General features: G+C 40.0%; 1 protein-coding gene across 1 annotated transcript in view; it reads right to left on the reverse strand.

The window, feature by feature from the left end:
• Positions 1–21635, reverse strand: part of EIF2AK3 (eukaryotic translation initiation factor 2 alpha kinase 3) — a 68096-nt gene that overhangs the window by 37957 nt on the left and 8504 nt on the right. The window contains exon 2 of the mRNA XM_045808893.2: positions 17924–18053. Coding sequence (XP_045664849.2) covers positions 17924–18053 — 130 coding nt within the window. The remainder of the gene's footprint in view (positions 1–17923; positions 18054–21635) is intronic.

Genomic DNA, 21635 nt, shown 5'->3' on the forward strand with positions numbered 1-21635 from the left:
GTTGATCTTAACTTTTTTTATAGCAAAATTTCTCTATGTACTACTTTGTTCCTCAAGTAGAATACTATCTTTAAAAGGATACTTACCCAGAAACGCCCATACAATCACTAAAAGGGCTCACAAATCCTGCCTTCCCTCTAGCTTGGCTCCACACCTCGGGATTTTCAAGGGCTGGTAGAAAGCCATTCTTCTCATCCACTTCTTTCATTTTCTATTTCAAATCCCTATATCTCCTAGCCTGAACTATTATAATAGCCTCTTTACAGTTCTAAACTGGCAATTTCCTCAGTCTAAACTCTACATATCTTCCAGATTAATCTCTAAGTCAGAGTTAAGCTTGTTATGACATTACTCAAAAATCTTCAAAAGTTCTCGATTATCTTCTTATTAAAGACCCCAAATCCTAAATCTGACATTCAAAGTCCTCTAAACGTGACCTCACACCACCTTTTCTTGTCTTCCATTTTCCCCCATGGGCAGAAATCAGCCATCACCACTTACATGTGATATTTAACGTTACTGTTATTGTTCAGTGATGTCATTGTCAATGTCACTTCTCTCTGGAACACCCTCCGGTACGAGCACTGCCCACTGAAATCCCATCTGGCCTTCAAGTTGGCCTCACTTATACTTTTGTTTTGAAGTCCAAGAAAATTTTAGCAGTGTAAGATTGCTGACAAAGATCTTCCCGTTCCTTCACACTGTACTTTACCTTCTGCTACAACTACAAACTGAAATCGCATTACATTCTCAAAAACTGTTTACTGTACCACTAAGAAATACTTACCACACACACTAATGATCCTACATTTCCGTTTCTACAATGTTTATACGGTGGTTGTAAAAGCAATGCACCCAAACCTAGTACCCAGGTTTTGTTTTCCAATTCCACCTCCCACCAAAGGAATCACAGCTCCTCAGAGAAATGTCTAATCCCGGGGCTGGGCGGGGGGGGGGCAAGATGAGACTTTAATATCTTATTATTCTAGAGAGTAAGGATGTGCACAAAAATATAGAAGCACACCACCGACCAAATCTGGAACAACTTAAGTACCAAAATAATAAAGTACTGAAGGAAAAAAAAAGAATTCATGAGTCCATACTGATAATAAATAGATAAATAATACATGGGGGAGAAGGGAGGGCTCTTACTGCAATAAAATGCCAAGTGTCTACTGGTAAATATGAAGGGAGGGGTGAAGTTGGAAAAATTAAAATTTTGCAACCATCATAGTAAAGAGTGCATCATGCAAAAATCAGCAAGTGTTAAATCTAGGAAGGTGGAAATTTTGATGAGGGGTAGGATATTTGCACAGTCTTAAGGCATCTACCCACGGACTGCTTATCAGTTACAAAAAACTAAAAACAGAAACAAACAACAAAAAAACCCCAGTATTATACAGTGGAGAATTTAGATAATGCCCTAACCAGATGATGAAAATTAACATCATCGACGAGTGACAGATGTGACACCCTGAGAGATGGCACTTCCCCTGTGCAGGATTCTAAGCCAAGAATAAACAACCTAGATCTACTCACCAGGAAACACTGGACAAGCACACAACGAAACTTTTTTTTTCTTTTTTTTGAGAGAGTACGCACACGAATGTGCACGCACACGCAAGGGGGGTGGGTGGGGGGTGGGCAGAAGGAGAGGAAGAATCTTAAGCAGACTCCACACCCAGTGCTGAGCCTGTCGCAGCTCAAACTCACAAGATCATGGCTTGAGCTGAAAGCAAGAGTTGGACACTTAACCTACTGAGTTACCCAGGTACCCTGAAATGAAGAAATTTCCGTTCTCTTAAATAAAAGGGCAGAGAGACTGTATTCTTCAAAATGTCAAGATCATAAAAGACCATGTCTGCGGGAAAATCTCGATTCAAAGAGTCTAACGACAAATAAATGCACTACCTGACCCTAGACCAGAAGGTGTACTGGCGGTAAAGGTCACTACAAAAGATGTCACGGCATCCTTTGCGGATGGATATTGTGGGTTTGGTTCCAGACCACCTCAATAAAATGAGTGAGAAGAATTTTTGGTTTCCTGGTGCCTATAAAAGTTACATTTATGCTATATTGTAGTCTATTCAATGTGCACTAGCATTCTGTCCACAAAATAATGTACAGACCTGAACTGAAAATAGTTACTGCTAAAAAAACGCTAACCATCATCTGAGCTTTCAGCTAGTCATACTCACTGATCACCGACCACCTTAACAAATACAATGAGAGTCTGAAATACTGTGAGAAGTACCAGTGGTGGCACAGAGACGTGAAGTGAGCAAATGCTGTTGGAAAAAAGGGGCCGACAGACTTGCTTGATGCAGGTTGCCACAAACCCTCAATTTGTAAAAATGCAGTATCTGCAAAACACAGTACGATGAGGCATACCTGTACGAGGTCAACCGATAAAACTGCAACACGGATGGCAGAGTGAAGTATCAACCTAAATTTATGAAGGTGATAACTATGCCGTGATTATGTAAGAGAATGTCTCTATTAGGAATACACACTGAAGTATTTGGGAGCAAAGGGCCACAATGGATGGACAGCTGATTTATCTCCAAATGTTTTAGGGGAAAAAAATGTGTAGGAGGGGTTGGGGGAAGGAATCAGTAAGAAAGAAAGATTAAGCAAACAAGGTTTAGGGTAGATAAATCTCGGTATATAGATTGGTCCTGTTTTTGGTATCATTTTTATTTGGGCAACTTTTTGTAGTTTGAAATTATTTCCAAATAAGAGGTTGAAAAGAAAAGAACGGTACTCAAGAGCCTTACAGGAGCTCTGTAATTAAACTCAGAAGGCCATGCCATTAAAACAAAGGTTAGTCATAATTCTGGGTATTTAAAGATAACTAACTATTACTCTTCATTGAAAGAACATTTGATTTTTAATAAACTCTCAAAATGGCATCAGGATGTATACTGCCTCATACTGTAGAGTTTTCACATTACTAATTTATTCTTTGCTTTCTTATTTTATTCTTTAAAAATTAAAACTTTTCTTATCTTTTGTAGAATGTCCAACTTGAAGTTGTCATTAAGAACAGAGTTAAGTCATTAGTATACATACCCTATGAAAACAATATATAGCCAATATGATCTCCCACTTTGAGTTATGTATCAGTTAGAAAATCAAGTATTTACCGCTTTGTACCTTTCATATAATGTTAGGTATTCTTTATTCTATTCACTCGAACTGCAAGTTCAAATTATGATAAAGTTAAAAAACAGGTATTTCAGTCGTCTGGTCGTATCAACAGTAGTACTAGTTAAGAACAAACATGGAAAGCAGGTGTACATCACCAAAAGAAAGAGGAAGAGGGGATAGAGGGTCTGTAGTAAACAGATAACATTCATTCTGACTTGTTTCCTCTTCCATTAACCGCCTCTTTTCTCCTAAAGCAGTAACAGATCCTTACGAAACACAATGGCTCCTAAGTGCTGCAAAAAAGACCAAAAACTATAACACAAACAAAAAACTGTCGAACTAATATGGACTAAAATTCATCTCCGCTTTAAGAGTGATCTATATGCCTCCAAATGTAAAGGAAAACAAACTTTTCCAATTAAAGATAAGGTTTAGTGCTCACTTCAGCAGCACATATACTGAAAAAAAAATTATATACATACATACATATATGTTGTTTAAACAACCAAGAAGATTCGAGATGATGGACCATATTGAGAAAAACTGCCTTGTTTTTTAAAACTGAAGTCTCCAACAGCATCAACTCAGTTGGAAAAGTGCAAAACCCAAAACAACAAAAAAGCATTATGATTTAATACTTAATCATCATGTCATATTTCGGGATTATGATTTTAAAGGCTCACTTTGAAATAGCTGCTCTTCGCTAATTGGCTGCTTATGAGTCATCCCCACGGCTGCTAACCTTTGCACCAATCTTTGTGAAGCCTTTCAGGCTGCATGTGTGAAAGCAGATGGTGCTTTTCCTTGACAGCCACAAGAAATGCTATACGCACGCAGCTCAGGTAGTGAGATGACATCAGCCCTCACCAGAGCATTACCTCACCCTCCCAGCACAGGAATGAGTCACTCAGAGAGTCAGCTGCAAATCTCTTGGTAGAAAAAAAATGTAGGTTACGGTGATGTGATGCGTTTTCACATTCCACTGATTCGTCTCTGTGAGCAGCTGTTTGTTCTGATTCGCTGCTCTGCCTCTCAGACTAATTGCGTGACTTGCTTCCTCTATCAGTCATTTTTTAAAAATATAAATTCTTGTTATTTTATGGGTTTTTTTTTTCCCTCCTCCATTTGTTTTTTCCTGTTCTTAATTTTAAAATAAAAGGTTGTCCCACGGGTTGGCAAACTCAGTGCCAAAGAGCCAATCAAGATCTTTATGCATATGCAATCACAAAGCAGTCTGGTAAAATAATTCAATTTCTATTTCTGAACGGGACCTAAGTGGCATAATGAATACCAGTGGCACATGTAATCAGGGAGTGCTATTTGAAATTAGAATGTGAAAATAAGAATTCTATTGCCAAGTGACAGAAGGAACTTCAACTGAGAAAATGTAGGCTGTGCTACTACTAAAATGAATATAACCAGCATTAAAAACAAAAATTCTTCTAACTGTATAAGATGTATTTTTTAAATTTGGTTCTACCTTCTTTTTCTATGCACCCCCACCCCCACCATTGACATGTATACTTTTGGGGGTATATTCAACTTTATATTAACTTATTCTGAACATTTTGAAACATACAAAGTATAAAGAGACTAATAAACCCTCATGTATCTATCACACAGTTTCAACAATTATCAAATTTTGCCAATTGTCTCATCTGTTCTCCATCCACCCACAACATGTATTTGTTTACTAGAATAGTTTACTTATTTTCTTTACTAGAGTATTTTTTTTAAGATTTTATTTATTTGACAGAGAGACAGCCAGCGAGAGAGGGAGCACAAGCAGGGGGAGTGGGAGAGGAAGAAGCAGGCTCCTAGCGGAGGAGCCTGATGTGGGGCTCGATCCCAGAACGCTGGGATCACGCCCTGAGCCGAAGGCAGACGCTTAACGACTGCGCTACCCAGGCGCCCCTTTACTAGAGTATTTTAAAGTAAATCCCAGACATTATGCCATTTCACCTATAAATCCTTCAGTATTCTTTGCTGAGAAGTAACTACTATGCCAGTATCACATCTAACAGAATTGAGAGTAATTCCTTAAATTCATCTAATATTTAAACTTCCCCGATTGTCTCAAAGATATACAATTGGTTTGCTCCAACAAGGAATTCAAACTCCATGTATTAAATTTGATTCTTTTTTCCCCCTTAGGAGCCCCTTTAACTCCCTTTTCCACGCACTGATTTGCTTGAGAAACCAGATTATTATTTATCGTATAGAATGTCCCACAGTCTGGCTTCTGCACATCATTTAACTTGTTCCTTTATCCCTTGTATTTTCTGAAAAGTGTGTGATTAAACCTGAAACTTTGATCTGATGCAGGTTTGGTTTTCTTGTAAGACTACTTCGTAGATGGCGCTACATACTTCCTATCACACTGAAGGCCAATGAGCTACAGCTTACAAGCCAAACCTGACCCACTGCCTGTTTTCTGAAGTTAAGCCTTATCGGGCCACAGTCACATCCACTTATTTATGTATTGTCTAGGACTGCTTTCCCCTACAACTACATAGACCATCTGGCCCATAAAGCCCAAGATATTTATTGTCTAGCCCGTTATAGAAGAAGTTTGCCAACCCCTGTGTTATGTCATATTTGTTACTATTAATCAGTAGATTTGGGGGAGTCAGCCTGATCTCTCCACTTCAAAGTGTTCTATCAGCTTTTCACCATCTTAGTATCAATTGATAACCTACTATTTCAATAAAGGGAATAAAACAATGACTTCTAACTCTATATTCTTCCTGCATTTACTAGTGAGAGTTTTTCTATAAACAAGAACTTTCCCTCCTGTAGCTCTGGAAGCTAGATTTATACACACTATTATTTTCTCAAGTAGTGACTTAAACATGAAACCCTTTCAAACCCAAAAAAGTTGCATGCAGTGTGTTCCCTAACCAAGAAAGAGGGAAAAAGAACACGCTGGCCCTGACAGCTACAAAAGCCAAGTCCCAAGTACAAGCTAAGAAGCAATAAGTTAAAGGGGGGGGGGGTTTGTAAACAGCGTGGTAAGACTCAGACTTGTCAAGAGTACAGATAAGGAAAAATGAACACAGACTATAAGGGGAAAGGACAGAAAAACACTATTCTAGAATATTCACTAAAGGGGCACACATCTCTGGCCCACCTCAAGAACTCCAAGCGTCTCTAGAATAACACAATAGCTGATGCTTCCAATGATCTCAAGGAATAAAAAGATAAAATTCACAAAGACTGGGAAGATGTAAATACAAGAAACACTCCACTGGAAGTGTTAAATTGCTGACTCTTTTCATATGTGGAAATCCCCTTTGCCCTCAACAATTACGTTCCTGGCCACGCTAGCTGTTTTGCTCACATGGGGCAACAGCAGGCATCCAGCATCTGAAATGGAGCCGTGTGCACAGGGTGATGAGCGCACCTCATCCAGCCTCATTCCTGGGTCCCTGACTCTGTCTGCCACTTGCTAGGTGACCTTGGACAAAAACCAACACTACACCGTTTTACAAAACTCCCCACATTAACTTACTGTACTTGATCCTCAAATTCAGCATCCATGGCTTTTTTTTTTTTTTTAAGATTTTATTTATTTACTTGAGAGAAAGAGAGAGCAAGCTCACAAGTGGAGGGATGGGGGGGGGAGAAGCAGACTCCCCACTGAGCGTGGAGCCCAACACGGGGCTCAATCCCAGGATCCTGAGATCAGGACCTGAGCCAAAGTCGGATGCTTAACTGACTGAGCCACCCAGGCTCTCCTCCATAGCAAAAGGTGTGTCTTCTGGTCCCCAGACTACTGATGTTTCTACTACTCTTGGGATCCAGAAGTCTCCTGCTTTTCTCCACTCCCATCCCTGTTTCCCCAGTTCCTCCGCAGTCAAAACAGAAAGGGATTTTGACCTTCTCTGGAATTAAATTAAGACCAAAGAAGGACTTAAGAGTGACTTAAGAACAGGTACAGAGAGGAAGAACAGCAGTGTGTTTACATACGGTGAGTTCTGAGTGACTGAGAGAGCTCAGCAGGCAGAGATGTTGAGGCATTTGCCTGTACAGGTCTGCTGCTCAGAGGAAAAAGATCGGGCTGAAGAGAAAAACTAGAACTGCTGCTGTCATAGGAACAGAGACACAATCCCCTTGAAGGAGAATAGGGTGAGAAGGCTACCCATACCCAAACTTCGAGAATTCTAACATTTAAAAATTCTGGCAGAGTGATGAGTCAGAGAAAACGGGAGAGAAAAAAGTGCTTCAAGAGATTGACTTTAGTAGAATTTTAGGAATTTTCCTATTTTCTCCCAGGTTTCCCCAACTGCTAGTTAATGTGAATACTTTATGAATGTTTATAAACATAAATTTGTTCACGATTAGAGTAACTGGCTTATAATACAAATGCCTCACTGAGACAACCCTTTGAATCATCAGAGTCCCATGGAAAGTCTCAAAACAAAAAAGAATGTCAAGAAACCCTTTCCATTTTGACTGTGGAAGAATCTCTCCCACTTAAAATCCTTCCTTGGTTTCTGAAGGCTCAGGATATAATCCAAAATGCTCAACACAGCTTACTAGGCCCTGTATCAGCTGGCCCCGGCCTCCCTCAACAGGCTCATCTCTACTATCCCCCGGGCCTCACTCTTGTTGCCATCCGCCGATAATTCCCACCACACAGGCCATTCCCTGTCCCAGAGCAGTCTTTCCCCACCACTCTAACCATCTCTTGCCAGGGCAGCTCCTTTCCTCATGGGGTCTCAGTTGTAAACACCATCTCTTCTGAGAAGGCTTCTCTGGCCTCCTATCTAGGTAGGTCAGGCCTTTTTGCTAACTCTCTTAGTTCCACCCTTCCATGTGGCCGTTTCCACAACTCAACTACATTGTTTACACTGTAATTATTCGGTATCTGTCTCCCCAGCTGGCTCCACATGATGCCACATGAGTTCCACAAGGGCAAGGACCTCATGTGTCCTGGGCACTGTTGTACCCCAGCGCACAGTCCTGCCAGACTCCCACCCCACTACAGAGGAGCTCCGTTTGGGATGTGTTAAGGTCAGGTACCTCTGACTCCCCCACAGAGATGTTTAACAGGCATTAAGTGCTCACGATATGCTGAGCAGCACGCGAAGATGTCTTTCAGCAATTATTCTGGATAAGCACATTAAGAATTATAATTATTATTACAGAAAATGCAAACACCTGGGTAATTACTGAAGTATTTCAAAAAGCATGAAGCACTGCTGTTTAAGATACTGAATGAGGTCACTGGGGCCAGAACACAGGAGAGAGGAGGCAACAGGATGAGGGATAGGTCCCAAGCTCAAACACTAGCCAGCTCCTGTAGGACCCAGCAGGGAATGGTAAGCAAGTTGAATCTTATTTTACATGTAATAGGGAACCACTGGAGGGCTTTAGGCAGAGGAGGAACAGGCTGATGAATTCTTTTAACATCATTCAGATGGCAGCACGGAGAGTGATGAGAGCAGACAACAGAGGAAACGGGAGCAATTGGGAGGCCTGTGCACTGGTCCAGGGAAGGTGGTGGAGGCTAGCATCATGAGGAGCAATGGTGCTGGAGAGAGTAAATGGATCAATGGTATGTTCTGGAGGGAGAGCAATGGGACTAGTTAATGGAGCAAGCCTGGAAGACGAGGAAATGAAAGGAACTCAAGGATGACTTGAAGGTTTCACCTAAGCCACAGGGAAGACTGAGGTTGAGGTTGCGGATACTACTTCGGAGTGACTTTTAGACCTTCCTCTAAGTAGAGATGTGAAGCCAGCCATCAGCTCTGTCAGCAGAGATGTGTATTTGGGGTATCCACGGCACACAGGTTCTATTTAACTCAGCCCAGAGAGCATAACTTATTAAGCAGCATCCTTTTAAGAAACATATAGGTTGTTTCTAAAATTTAAAATTATAATAATGCTATGATGAACATCTTTTGTATTTCAGATTCTTTCTTTAGGACAGACTGCCGGAAAAGGAACTCTTGGGAATTTTTCCCCCAATGTATAGACTTTTTTAAATTGTAATTTGAAATAATTTTAGACTGAGAAAAGTTGCAAAAATTGTACAAAGAGTTTCTATAAACCTTTCATCTAGCCTCCCCTAATGTTACTATCTTGAAATTTAGATATTGGAGGGGCGCCTGTTTAAAACAAAAATATAAACTCTTCATCTGAGTAGTTATAAATTCATCATGAACCTTCCTTTATTTTCTATTAGGTAACTTCAGAAAGTAACTATGGTTCATGAACACAAAATTTCAAAAACTACAAAAAAGCCTTTAGAATTTAAATAGCTTCTCCAAAACTAAATTCAAGGAGAAGGTAGAAAGCTTAATTATGCCATGTCAATTATTTCTTTCTCAACCCTGGATTTACAACACCCATTTAAAAATAAAGCCTCAAAGCTAAATAAAGATGAATTCAATATAAGAATTAAATACATCAGGGGCGCCTGGGTGGCACAGCGGTTAAGCGTCTGCCTTCGGCTCAGGGCGTGATCCCGGCGTTATGGGATCGAGCCCCACATCAGGCTCTTCCGCTATGAGCCTGCTTCTTCCTCTCCCACTCCCCCTGCTTGTGTTCCCTCTCTCGCTGGCTGTCTCTATCTCTATCGAATAAATAAATAAATAAAATCTTTAAAAAAAAAAAAAAAAAAAAAGAATTAAATACATCAAACTGTTACCAGTCTTGATTTACCAGAAATCTCTATCAACCTTAAAATTCTCCTTTATCATATAGAAGTTCTGAAGGACTGTAAACTACTTTATTGAGCACAAAGATGAACAGTATTAAAGAAAAGTTAACAGGCATGTTTTTGTATATTTTATTTCTTTAAAAATGATACCCTGTGTATGAAACATAAAATGGTAACTTTTAATAAACAAAAACCAGTAAGTGACTAGATCGCTAGATGCCAGAATTGACTATTTGTGACAGAGAAAAAAAATGTGAAGAGAAAAAAAAAATGTTCCAGCACTGTGCTAGGGAAATACTTTTTTTATTTCCCTGAAAACCCTGAAATTACCATGATGGGGAGAATAAAGAGAGGTTTTTGCTGAAAGTAAAGTGTTCCTGGGAATCATACCTCACAGACTAAGGAAGGGGACATGGTTAACAACTACCCCGATGGTCTAACACGAGGGATTATGAGATCTTTCAGTAGATCTGGGCATTAGTGAAGGCATCCCACGTGACTTGCTTAAGAGGAAATGCAGACTTTTTTTTTTTTTTAAAGGAAATGCTGAAGAAAAAAACATATCCTGAAACAATTTGGTTATTTATTGTCATCAAAGATTGTGAATTAACACCCAAGAGCAGTGAAACGTCAAAGAGATAATAACTATTTCATTCTTTCTTTCCTCAACCCATAGAACAAAATACCTCAAGGAAAACTATCAGACTAACGTTTTAGCATACTCTTCACATTCATGATGAAAAACACAGATTTTAGTAACTATCTCTCCCTTCATTTAGATCATTATACATTCATGAAGTAGATAATATGCACGCGAAGTCAACTTCCTAAAAAGTAAGGTCAAATCAATTTCTCATTTAGCAACATGCATGCTAGAGTAAACTGGTTTAGCTCACAGCAACGCTTTCAGCCATGGTAAGGGATTAATAGAATAAAATTAAACCAAAGCACTGTTTCATTTCTATAATTAAAAGAAAAGCAATTAACCCAAGCAATTATTTACATATTGCCTTGCTACATGACTGAACTGACAGTGACTTTTCCAAATAAATCACAATCTTCAATGACAGATCCAGGCTCAAAATGTGCCGGTTTATGTACGAATGAAAAAAATGCAAAATGGCCAGACATCTTTCAGTATAAATTAGAGAATCTTTAAATTAGAGATTATGGACCTTCTCTTAATAAAAGCACTACGTAGTTCTAAGGGTCTACGGATGAACTCTTTGTGAACAAATCAAGTTAACCATTAAGAGTATACTCTTTCCAAAGGCTCCCCCCACCCTTAAAGGCCCCTCTCAATGAATGCAGTCTGATGAGGGGTAAGGAGGAGGCTGGAAAGCTCCAGCATCATAGTTGTCTGTTTCTGCACCTGTCTGAAACAGAAAGGCGTTGTCCCTTGGGGAGAAACATGCCGAAAATAAAACAAAACCCCAAACTCTAACTATAGACTTATAATAGTGTTGTTTGTTCTTTTTAAGAGGGGGAAGAAAAAGGCATTTTAACAGAAAACTGAAACAAAAAACAGACATGGTCTCTCTAAATAAAGAAAAGGTACAGGTATTATCTAAGGACAAACTAGTTACATGTATACAATTATTAACATGCATTCTAAACAAAGATAAGGAAGGTCTCTGTGTGTTTATGAATGTGCTCCAAAACACAGAGAAGTAGAGAGTTCAAGGATATTATATCTCCTTAGATTTGAAGTATGATCCAAATGTCACCCAGAGACCCCAAAGAAAAACTATGCTAATACGTTACAAAACAAAATTTTAAGACAACCAATGAGAGATGCCTGGGTGGCTCAGTCAGTTAAGAGTCTGCCTTTGGCTCAGGTCATGTTTCTGGGGCCCCGCATCAGGCTCCCTGCTCAGTGGGGAGTCTGCTTCTCCCTCTGTCCCTCGCCCTGCTGGTGCACACACTCTCTCGTGCTCTCTCTCTAATAAATAAAATCTTAAAAAAAAATAATAATAAGATAACCAATGAAGAACCAAAGCCAAATATCCTCAGGCTTTTTCAAGGTTTAATCTGCATATAAATTATCAGAGGAAAGGAAATCAGATTTCACCTCAGGTGGTCTTTTCGAAAATTAAAAACAAATTCTTAGCTGCTATTATTTAAGTATTAGGGTTAGAACCTAGAGCACATCTGTTACAGCTAATGGGAGTGAACTTACACACACACACACACACACACACACACACAGTTTTAGCTTGGTTTATTATCACTATTCTTTTGAGGAAGTTTGTAAATACCTAGTCAAGAGGAAAGAGTGGCAAATCAGATCTGTGTCCCAAGACACCTCAACCTTCCTACAGCATACCATTCTAAATGTAATGTAAAACACTTGTTTAATGAAACCATCAATCTCTCTTATCCTCTAGGAATTTATTTTTTCATTGACATAATCAAAATACCAGTAAAGCAACATAATATAGTATTTTATCTGCCTTTTGGATCAGAGAAGGTTAAGGATATCACAGCAGGCCAGGAGGCAAAAACATATGCACCTAATGGCAATTTCTAATGAATTGAGTGCTTTATTTTTTAAAGAATCCTTAAATGTAGTTAAAGGGGGGGGGCTGAAAACTCCCTCTAGATAATTTATTTATGCTTCATCTATCTGATGGTACCTGATTCCCGAAGTGGCAACAATCTTTAAGACTTAGTTCAATCCCATAATTTTACAGAGAAGAAGATTAAAGCTCTACTGAACTGAAGAATTTAGCTGGGCCATCTAGTCAGTTAGTGGAAGAACCCTGACTAGAACTCAAGGCCCTGAATCCCAGCTCCTCCCCCACAATCCCACACAGCGCAAGAAGTTCCTGTGTGGCTTTACTTCATTATTGCAAAAGTACATGTGATTCATCACCAATTGCTCTATCATTAATAACTTTTTAAAGATTTTATTTACTTATTTGAGAGAAAGAGAGAGATAGTGAGAGAAAGCACGAGCCAGGGTGGGGAAGAGGGAGAAGCAGGCTCCCCACTGAGCAAGGAGCCCAACCCTAGACTGGATCCCAGGACCCTGAGATCATAATCTGAGCCAAAGGCAGATGCCCAATCAACTGAGCCACCCAGGTGCCCCAGTAACTTAAAAAATTTTAAACAGTGGGGGTGCCTGGCTGGATCAGTTGGTAGAGCACACAACTCTTGACCTCAGGGTCATGAGTTCGAGCCCCATGGTGGGATAGAGATTACTTAATAAATAAAAGTTTAAAAAAAATTATTACACAGTCTATCAAATCCTCTTCGTTAGATTAATAAGTAGCTTTACTAATTGCTCCACAGGGAATACATCTTCCCTGGCCTTCTAAGGTTTTATCTGTTTCATCTTCATACCACTCCTGATGAAAGCGTGGAGAAAGCGATATTCTAATACCGGAGTCCCCACACGGAGCCACGGATCTACCTCCTGTCACATGGGTGGTTTCAGCTTTAGCTCTGTACCAAACGCTGGGCTTCAGACAGAGAAAATTAACTATTTCTCACAAAAAGTTAGGGACGTTCATAAAACCCTATATCAGATGCATTTAAAAAGGTGTTATAACTCTATGCATCATATGCAGGGCATTTCAAATAGCAGTTTTTGATCCTCGTCTTCTGTGGTATTTTTTAAAAAGATTTTATTTATTTATTTGAGAGAGAGAGAGAGAGCACAAGCAGGGGGAGTGGCAGGGAGAGGGAGAAGCAAACTCCCCGCTGAGCAGGGAACCCAGCTCGGGGCTTGATCCCAGCACCCTGGGATCGTGACCTGAGCCAAAGGCAGACGCTTAACTGACCGAGCCACCCAGGTGTCTTTTCTGTGGTATTTTGTCCAACTTCTGAACACAACTTGTAGATGCTGAGCAATGCACACCTTGCTGAGGAACAGATGACTCAAGCTCACAATACATTCCGGTTTATCTTCCAAATATTTTTATAATATTTCTATCACATACTAGATCAGCAGTTCTCAAACTGGTCTGTAGATGCTTCTAGAGGTGCAGAGAGTCAAAAAGTTTTGCAACTAAGGTGGTATTTGCTTTCTCACTGTGGTGATATTTGCACTGAGGGTATAAAAGCAATGGTGACTAGGGGGCACCTGGGCGGCGCAGTCGGTTAAGCGTCTGACTCCTGATCTCAGCTAGGGTCTTGATCTCAGGGTCATGAGTTCAAGCCCCAGCGCCCAGCTCCAAGCCCTACTTAAAAACAAAAAACAAAAAACAAGCAAAAAAGCAATGGTGACTAAAACTGCTAGTGCCTTAGCACGAAAATCAAGAGGCTCCAACATCAAGCCAGCAGTCATTGTATTCTTCACCGGCACACGCTCACAGCGAGAAGAGGAAAAAAAAAGAAAAGAAATGAAAAAAAGGAAAAGAGAAAAGTTTCACTCAAGAATGTTCTGATGAGGGGCGCCTGGGTGGCACAGCGGTTGGGCGTCTGCCTTCAGCTCAGGGCGTGATCCCGGCGTTATGGGATCGAGCCCCACATCAGGCTCCTCCGCTATGAGCCTGCTTCTTCCTCTCCCACTCCCCCTGCTTGTGTTCCTCTCTCACTGGCTGTCTCTCTCTCTATCTCTGTCAAATAAATAAATAAATAAATAATTAAAAAAGAAAAAAGAAAAAGAAAAAAGAATGTTCTGATGAAGCAACAGAAAGGATTAATTTCATTCTTCTGGGACCTGAGTACACGTTTTTACCCTTCTGGCACGACCAGGGAGGATGTATGCGCCCGCACCTCTGCCACATACTGAATGAAACAGGTCTTGACAAAAAGCACTTGTGTGACTGAGTTGTGAACTGTCTGTTCACAGAGCTCTGTTTCTCCTTAAAAAACCGAGGGGAAAAGATGCTTCTGAGACTTGGGTATCGGTCAGACATTTTCTCAAAAATACACAAAGTGAACCTCTCACTTCGAAGAAAACAACTGATCATATTGGTGATAAAGTTCCAGTTTTCAAGTGAAAATTAGAATTTTGGAAAATCTCTATCAATTTGAGCTCAACAGTTTGCTAGTACTTAAAGACTTTTCTGATGACATCGGCGGTGATAATAGCAAATTTGATTTTTAAAATATTTTGTCAAGAAACAGGTCAATATCTGGAAGATCTGTATAACTCACTGAATCAACATTTGTCAAATGATGTTGGAACATCATGCGTGAGTGAAAGGCAAGACAGACATATGGGTGTTGAGGTAACAGAGCACAAAATGTTCACTGATATGGTTTCACATTCTACAGTGCAACTCACCTTTAAGAAACTTCCACTTGTTTTGGTATAGTATCAAAAAAGAATGACCCAATCATCTGAAAAGGCTTCTAAAATACATCTCCCTTTTCTAACTACATATATGTACGGCCTGGATTTCCTTCTTCATATAGTTCAACCAAAACAACAATGCAATGCGCTGAATACAGAAACAGATATGAAAACTGTTTTCTTCTATTAAACCAGAAATTAAAGAGATTTATAAAAATATAAAACAATGCCACCACTCTACTCACTAAAATATTTTTAAACTAGAAAATATTCTTCATAAAAAGATGTTTTTATGCGAGCATCAATGGGTTCATTTTTTAAATGATTTAATAACAAGGCGTTAACATTTCTTTTTTAATTTCTAACATGGTTTAAGTCTAGATAGACATAACCCCTGGAGAAAGCTCTTTGGAACTCTCCACAACTTTTCAGAATGTAAAGGGTCCTGGGACACTACAGTCTGAGACCTGCTGTACTAGACGAGCAGCCCGAGTTTGAAATGGGGGGGGGGGTGCACCCACGATGGGGAGATGGCCCCAGAGCAGGCAGAACGGAGCACAGTCAGGTTCAGTCCCAGCCTCATCATCGAGTCAGTCTGCAATTTCAAGCAGATAACTTCTCTGAGCTTCAGTTACCTCTTCTTCAAAATGACACCAACACACCAACCTCAGGAGGATCTTTGTGAGGATTACATGTGTGTAAAGTACATAAGGTGTATATTACAACCCCGGAAACGGTGTTGCTTCAAGAAATGGTCTCAAGAACCTGGGGCAGCAGCAAAGTCTAGTAAACCTGTCATGTTATCCCAGATGGTGAAAAGCTTTAGATTTTCTATTTTTTTCCATAAAATAGGAAATGAAAATCTAGATAATGCGAAGAGGCCTCAGGACTCGTCTCCTGCATGCAAGGTGGCAAGTGAGCTTTTCATTTATTGTGTAAGAGCGACACAATGAAACTTGGCGAATATACTTGAGAGTCAACATTTCACAAGTATTCTATCCAAAGGATCTAGGGTTTGCAGTGGGTGGGAAGGAGGGCACTTAAAACAAGAGAGCCCTAATAAACCACAGAAAATGGTATGGACTAGGGACAATGAGAAAGCTGAACTGTACTTAAAAAGACGGCTAACATAATTTAAACACACTCAGTAGCACTCAGGGTATTACAACTGTTTGCATCTACTTTGTCATACCATGCAATTTACCTTTTTTCACGTGTCTATTTTAGTTTGCAAACACACACATGCTTTGTACCACCACGGCACACCGTAATATTACCTCAGATGTAAACAGCTTACAATCTTCTGATTTTGCTGATCATCTTTTTATGTCTAGTTTAAAAAATAAAACAAAACATGCATACCCAAGCATAATCCCAGCAGAATACAAATCAATGAATGTTTAGCTTGAGTAGTAATACATTTGAATATTATACCTGATTCAAATTCATTAGTGTAATTTACAATAAAATTGCTATCTGCATTAATAATTCACAATACGACAGAAATTCAATATTCTTGACAGATATTTCCAGCAAACTGTACTGTTTGATAAATAATAAACACTGTGAAAGCCTAGTCAGGGCTTAGCATACACAAATGTGGAGACTGGGCAGTGCCATTTCCCTAAGCACCTGCCTGGGTGCTCCAGAAGAGTATCCAGGCTGGGTTTATAGAAGAGCAGATAGGGCACTGGTAGCAGTATTCCCACCCGAAAATTCCAGCACCACTAATCAGGTCATTCTTAAGCCCCTCATGTTAAGTTTTGTCTTTTTCAAATTTGATACCAGCTGGAAAGCTTTTTGTTTTGATTTGTTTTTAAGTAGGCTCTACACCCAGCGTGGAGCCCAATGCGGGGCTTGCCCTCATGACCCTGAGATCAAGATCTCAGCTGAGATCAAGAGTCGGATGCGTCACTGACTGAGCCACCAAGGGGCCCCTAGAAAGCTTTCTGAAAGGAAACAATTGGTGATGAAAGAAAAAAAAAAAGAGCACCAAGAGGGAGTGTCCCAGAGGAACAGCCTGGTTTAGACAGAAGGCTAAGGGTATTCTGGAAAACAGAGGTGACAGCTTCCATGTCAACAGTCACAAGTCAAAAGAGGGACTTTACTTTAAATGACTTAAACTAGAGACCAAAGCTCTAGAATAGGACAGAGACTTCATCGATCAGAGTCAAGACAAAAGATGAGAAAAAGAAGCTTCTCTCATTTAACCCACCCCAAACCTCAACAAAGTAGGCAGTGTCCTTACTTACTGTTGAGAGGAGCTAAGTCCCTGCCCAAGTCTTGGAGTCATGTGTCACTGGAGTCTTAGAAGCACCATTTCTCTTTTTGTTTTTGCAAGTAATCAGATTTGTCTAAAATCACATTCTAAGAAAATTTCATGCTTACAATTAGGATGTACGCTTGAGGCAAAATGCAGGGAATAATTTACGGGATTTTGCAATATGTTTCTAACTATGACGATGCAGTTAAGTTACTTACATTTGTTTTATTACTCCTAGGCACCCTGCGATAATAATAAGGGGGAAGAAATGATGACCATGTTATAGCTCAGATAATGAGCTACATTGACTGAGAGAGCAGACGTATTCTCAGTTATTCATGTATGTGATTAACTCATTTAATGTTCAAAACAGTCCTAAGACATAGGTGACATTAGCCACTCGCTTTAAAGGAGGGGAACTGAGGAACAGAACAGTTAAGTAGTTGCCGGGGGCGGGGGGGCATAGCTCGTAAAAGACAGGCCCCCCACCTAGGCCATCAGGCCCTGAGCCCCAGTTTTATAAGCACATACATACAACTAGTATCCGCAATTGTTCATTAGAGATGTTTCCAAGCAACAGTTAACAGAAAATTCTTACCTCTGGTTTGCTGAGGCTGGATGAAACCAAGGAGCCGGATCCCACGTCCAAATCCCACTGTTTTTTACCACGATTCTCAGGATCCAAGGCAGCAATTCGCCCGTCTAAAGTGCTGATAATCACTAATGATCTATAAATTTAAACATTAATAAGACAAAGTTTAAAAGGTATTTATGATATCAGGCACTTAATGCATACACTGGAAAGAAAACCAGGCCGTCCCCGGACCTCTGTCTGCTGGGGGAGGAGGCCCACCTCCTCACAATACTTGTAGTCTCGCTATCACTATCCATCTACTGCCCACCAAGACCATTGCAATATGCCCTTTATCTGTTTATGTCACTTACGAAAGCCCCAAACTCCTAGGTCACCTCTCATTCCCACCCTGTAATCCCCACATGGAACTCAACATTCCCAGTGCTGTCCTCATCTTCCTTTCCCAAATCCCTGAAAGCCTTAACCCGGGAACACGGTTTTCCCTGAATGTCCACTTGCCTTCTTGCTTGAGTAGAAACCTGGCTCTTCCCGAGAACATCACTTCTGAAGCAAAGAGAATTCTTTGCTCCAAAACCCTTGACCAGGTACCTGTCCCTGTAACAGGGTGGGGGTACTCCTTGCATCTCATTGCCATTTTCAGACTACTTTCTCGCCTCTCCAAAAATCCTTAGGATCAGACTGCTCCACCCACTACCCCTCCAAGTAATTGTCCACTGACCCTTAGGTCACTAGCCTCATTCCTTGAGGATTTTAGCTCCTGGTTTAACTGTCACTATTAACACATTCTTTGGGTTTTCATTATCTGTTTACCTTGCCTCATCCACTGCCTTGGTGAGACCCTAGCCCTTGGCATTACCAATCACCACAGCTCCCCTGCCCCACTGAAATTTCAAGCATTCCAGCCCCTGCCACCAACCCCTTTCTGGCTCATTTCCTCTGCTTCCCTCACTCCCACTAATCTCTGACCCCACCAGAGCCTACAAGCCAACGATCCTGTCACTTTTACCCTCAGCTTCACCACCATCAGGCCCTCACTTCTTTCTTACCCAGTTTAAATCCCATAGTCCCTCATTTTGAGCACTTTCTGGCCCCTCACACGTCACACTTGCCTAGCAGAACTCCGACCCTGGTTAAATCCAATGCTCTGCATTTTCTCACTCTCGCTTCCATGCAGTTGAACGTGGCCAAAGAAAAACATAATCATGCTGACCGGACTCACTTTAATCGTGACTGCCAACGTGAAAAGGGCTATTAATGATGTTCCACCACCACGGCGTACTACCCGGGTCTATCTACTCACCCATTGGCCTAGATTAAACTATGTAATTTCTCCTTTCCCCTCAATTTCCAACACTAGCTCTTCCAAGCTCATTCATCGCAGGGATAATCAAAAGAAACCCCACCATCACATCTCTCTTTATCATCACCTGGACCCACGAATTCTACCTTCCCTCCTATTACTGCAGGTGAATTGTTCATGTTCCCATCCACTGCCAACACTTCTGCTTACACAACAGATCCCTATTTTCCAGTCCTCACACCTCTCCTCTTGCTCTTGCATCAACCAAAGCATTCCTCTCAGCATTCACACCTGCTATTATTTCCCCCAACTTAAAAACCAAACCAGTCAAATAAAATGAACCATTCCCTCTCCTCTAAGCGTCCAATCCACTCCTTGCCTGACTCTGGAACAAAACTCCTTGAAAGAGTTCTTATACATTCTGTCTCCAAATCCTCTCCCCTTTCTGTCTTGAACTCTTTCTAATCAAGATTTTGCCTCTGCCACTTCACTTAAAAGGTTCTTGTTGGGGTCATCAGTGACCTTCATATTGAAAAATCCCATGGTCAAGTCTCAGTTCACTTGACCTTCTAGCAGCACCTGACCAGTGGCATCTCCTGCCCTTCATGAGACACACTCTTTCTGTGGCTTCCAAGACACTGTACTATCCTGATCTTTTTTTTTTTCCTTAGTTGTAGCCTACTCTTTCTCAGTTTCATTTTCTGGTTCTTCCTCATCTCTTCCATCTCTCAAAGTGTTCTCTACTTACATGTACTTTTTCGGATGGTCTCATTCAGTCTCATAGCTTAAAATACCATCTAGATGCTGGCACTCTCAAATTTGTATCTCTCCCTGGACTCTGGACTTATATACCCAACTGCCTACCAGATTTGTATGGTAGAATGACTTCCCCAATTCCTCAAACACATCATGATTTTCCCTCAGGGCCTTTGCAGCTACTGTTCCTTCTGTTTGGAACATATCCTCCCAGATATATAACAGGCCCTCAATAAATATTTGTAGAATAAGTTATACAGTTGTTCTATGAATTTGTTAGGTATATTTGTCTGCTTCAAAGACCATGAAATTCCAAGTACACATATTTATGTTCCACTTTGGGATTAAAATACAACTTTTATCTTCTCTATTTCATTTGAAGTACAACATATACAAATTCAAAATGAAGCTGTAAGTTGACCAAGACAAAACAGTTCAATAAACTCACTTGAAACTTTTCAAAAACTTAATTGTTTATCAAATGAAAAAATTTATCAAGTGAATAAACAAAATTGTTTTTTAATTGTTAATTTAGTTCCCAAACTATACACTAATTCTCATTTTGAATTTTTCAAATGGTAACTCTTAGTCTAATCTGTGAAAATAAAGATTTTTGACACATTACAAACTCTAGTAATTTTAGGTAACTAACCAAAAGAGAAAAGGAACAACTCTACTGCCCTACCCACACGCTACCCTGCTTTCTAAGGAGATATACCAGGAATTAGGGGAGAAGACGGTTACTATGAGGAAGAAAATTATTTTATAATGAAGGGTATAAAAAGTCATACCTTAGATGTGCCAATTTACAGATAAAAGCAACAGAATCTAATTAAGTTAGTGATCCAAGGTTCAGAGCCAAGTTAAGTCTTTCCTAGTACCACTGTAGAAATGTCTGATTATTCTGTTCAGTAATCACTAACCACAAATAGATGGCTGAATGAAAACCACTCTAATTGAAACAAAACTTTGTATAAGCAGTGTTAACCTGTGAAAAACTAAGGAGACCACTGCAACACTTCAGATACTATTTTTTGTTTTTAATTCAGAACGAACATTGTTTTTCACCCTAGACATTCTACTTGTAACAACAACAACAACAACAACAACAAACCCTGTAATTTTTCTGAGTATGTAGGTATTTGGGCTAGAGGTATGCAGATAATGGTAAAACTCCAGGTCTCATCTTCAAAACAAAGAAAAACCCAACAATAAAATATGTGTATGTGTCTTATGTGTACATAAATACACATTTTAATAAATCACTTGGAGTTTAATGTCTACTTATTCTTTCACTGACAACTTATATAGGATGCATTTAACTAAGTCAAGGATTCTGTCTTTTTAAACAAGATAGTTTCAGATTTTGTACTGTATCTAGAGAATAAGTATAAATTTGAGTAATAATTAAAAGAAATGCAAACATGCGGGCAGGAACAATTAAGTGTATTATTCTCTTAGCTGTTTTTGATACTTAATGTAATCTGGTTCTTAGATTTGAATGGGGTACCCTTAATTATTTTAACCCTCTTAGTGGGAATAACAGTAAATCCCCTACAAATCTGTCAGGGGTTCAGAAAAAAAAAAGCCCTTCACCTACAAGGTATCCGTGATATTCACTACGGGCTCCTTCCCAAGCACGGCTCTGGAAGGAAGCAC

The sequence above is a fragment of the Ursus americanus genome, chromosome 7 (genome assembly GCF_024610735.1).
Source record: "Ursus americanus isolate L20-20 chromosome 7, mUrsAme1.1.p, whole genome shotgun sequence".
Lineage (NCBI taxonomy): Eukaryota > Metazoa > Chordata > Mammalia > Carnivora > Ursidae > Ursus > Ursus americanus.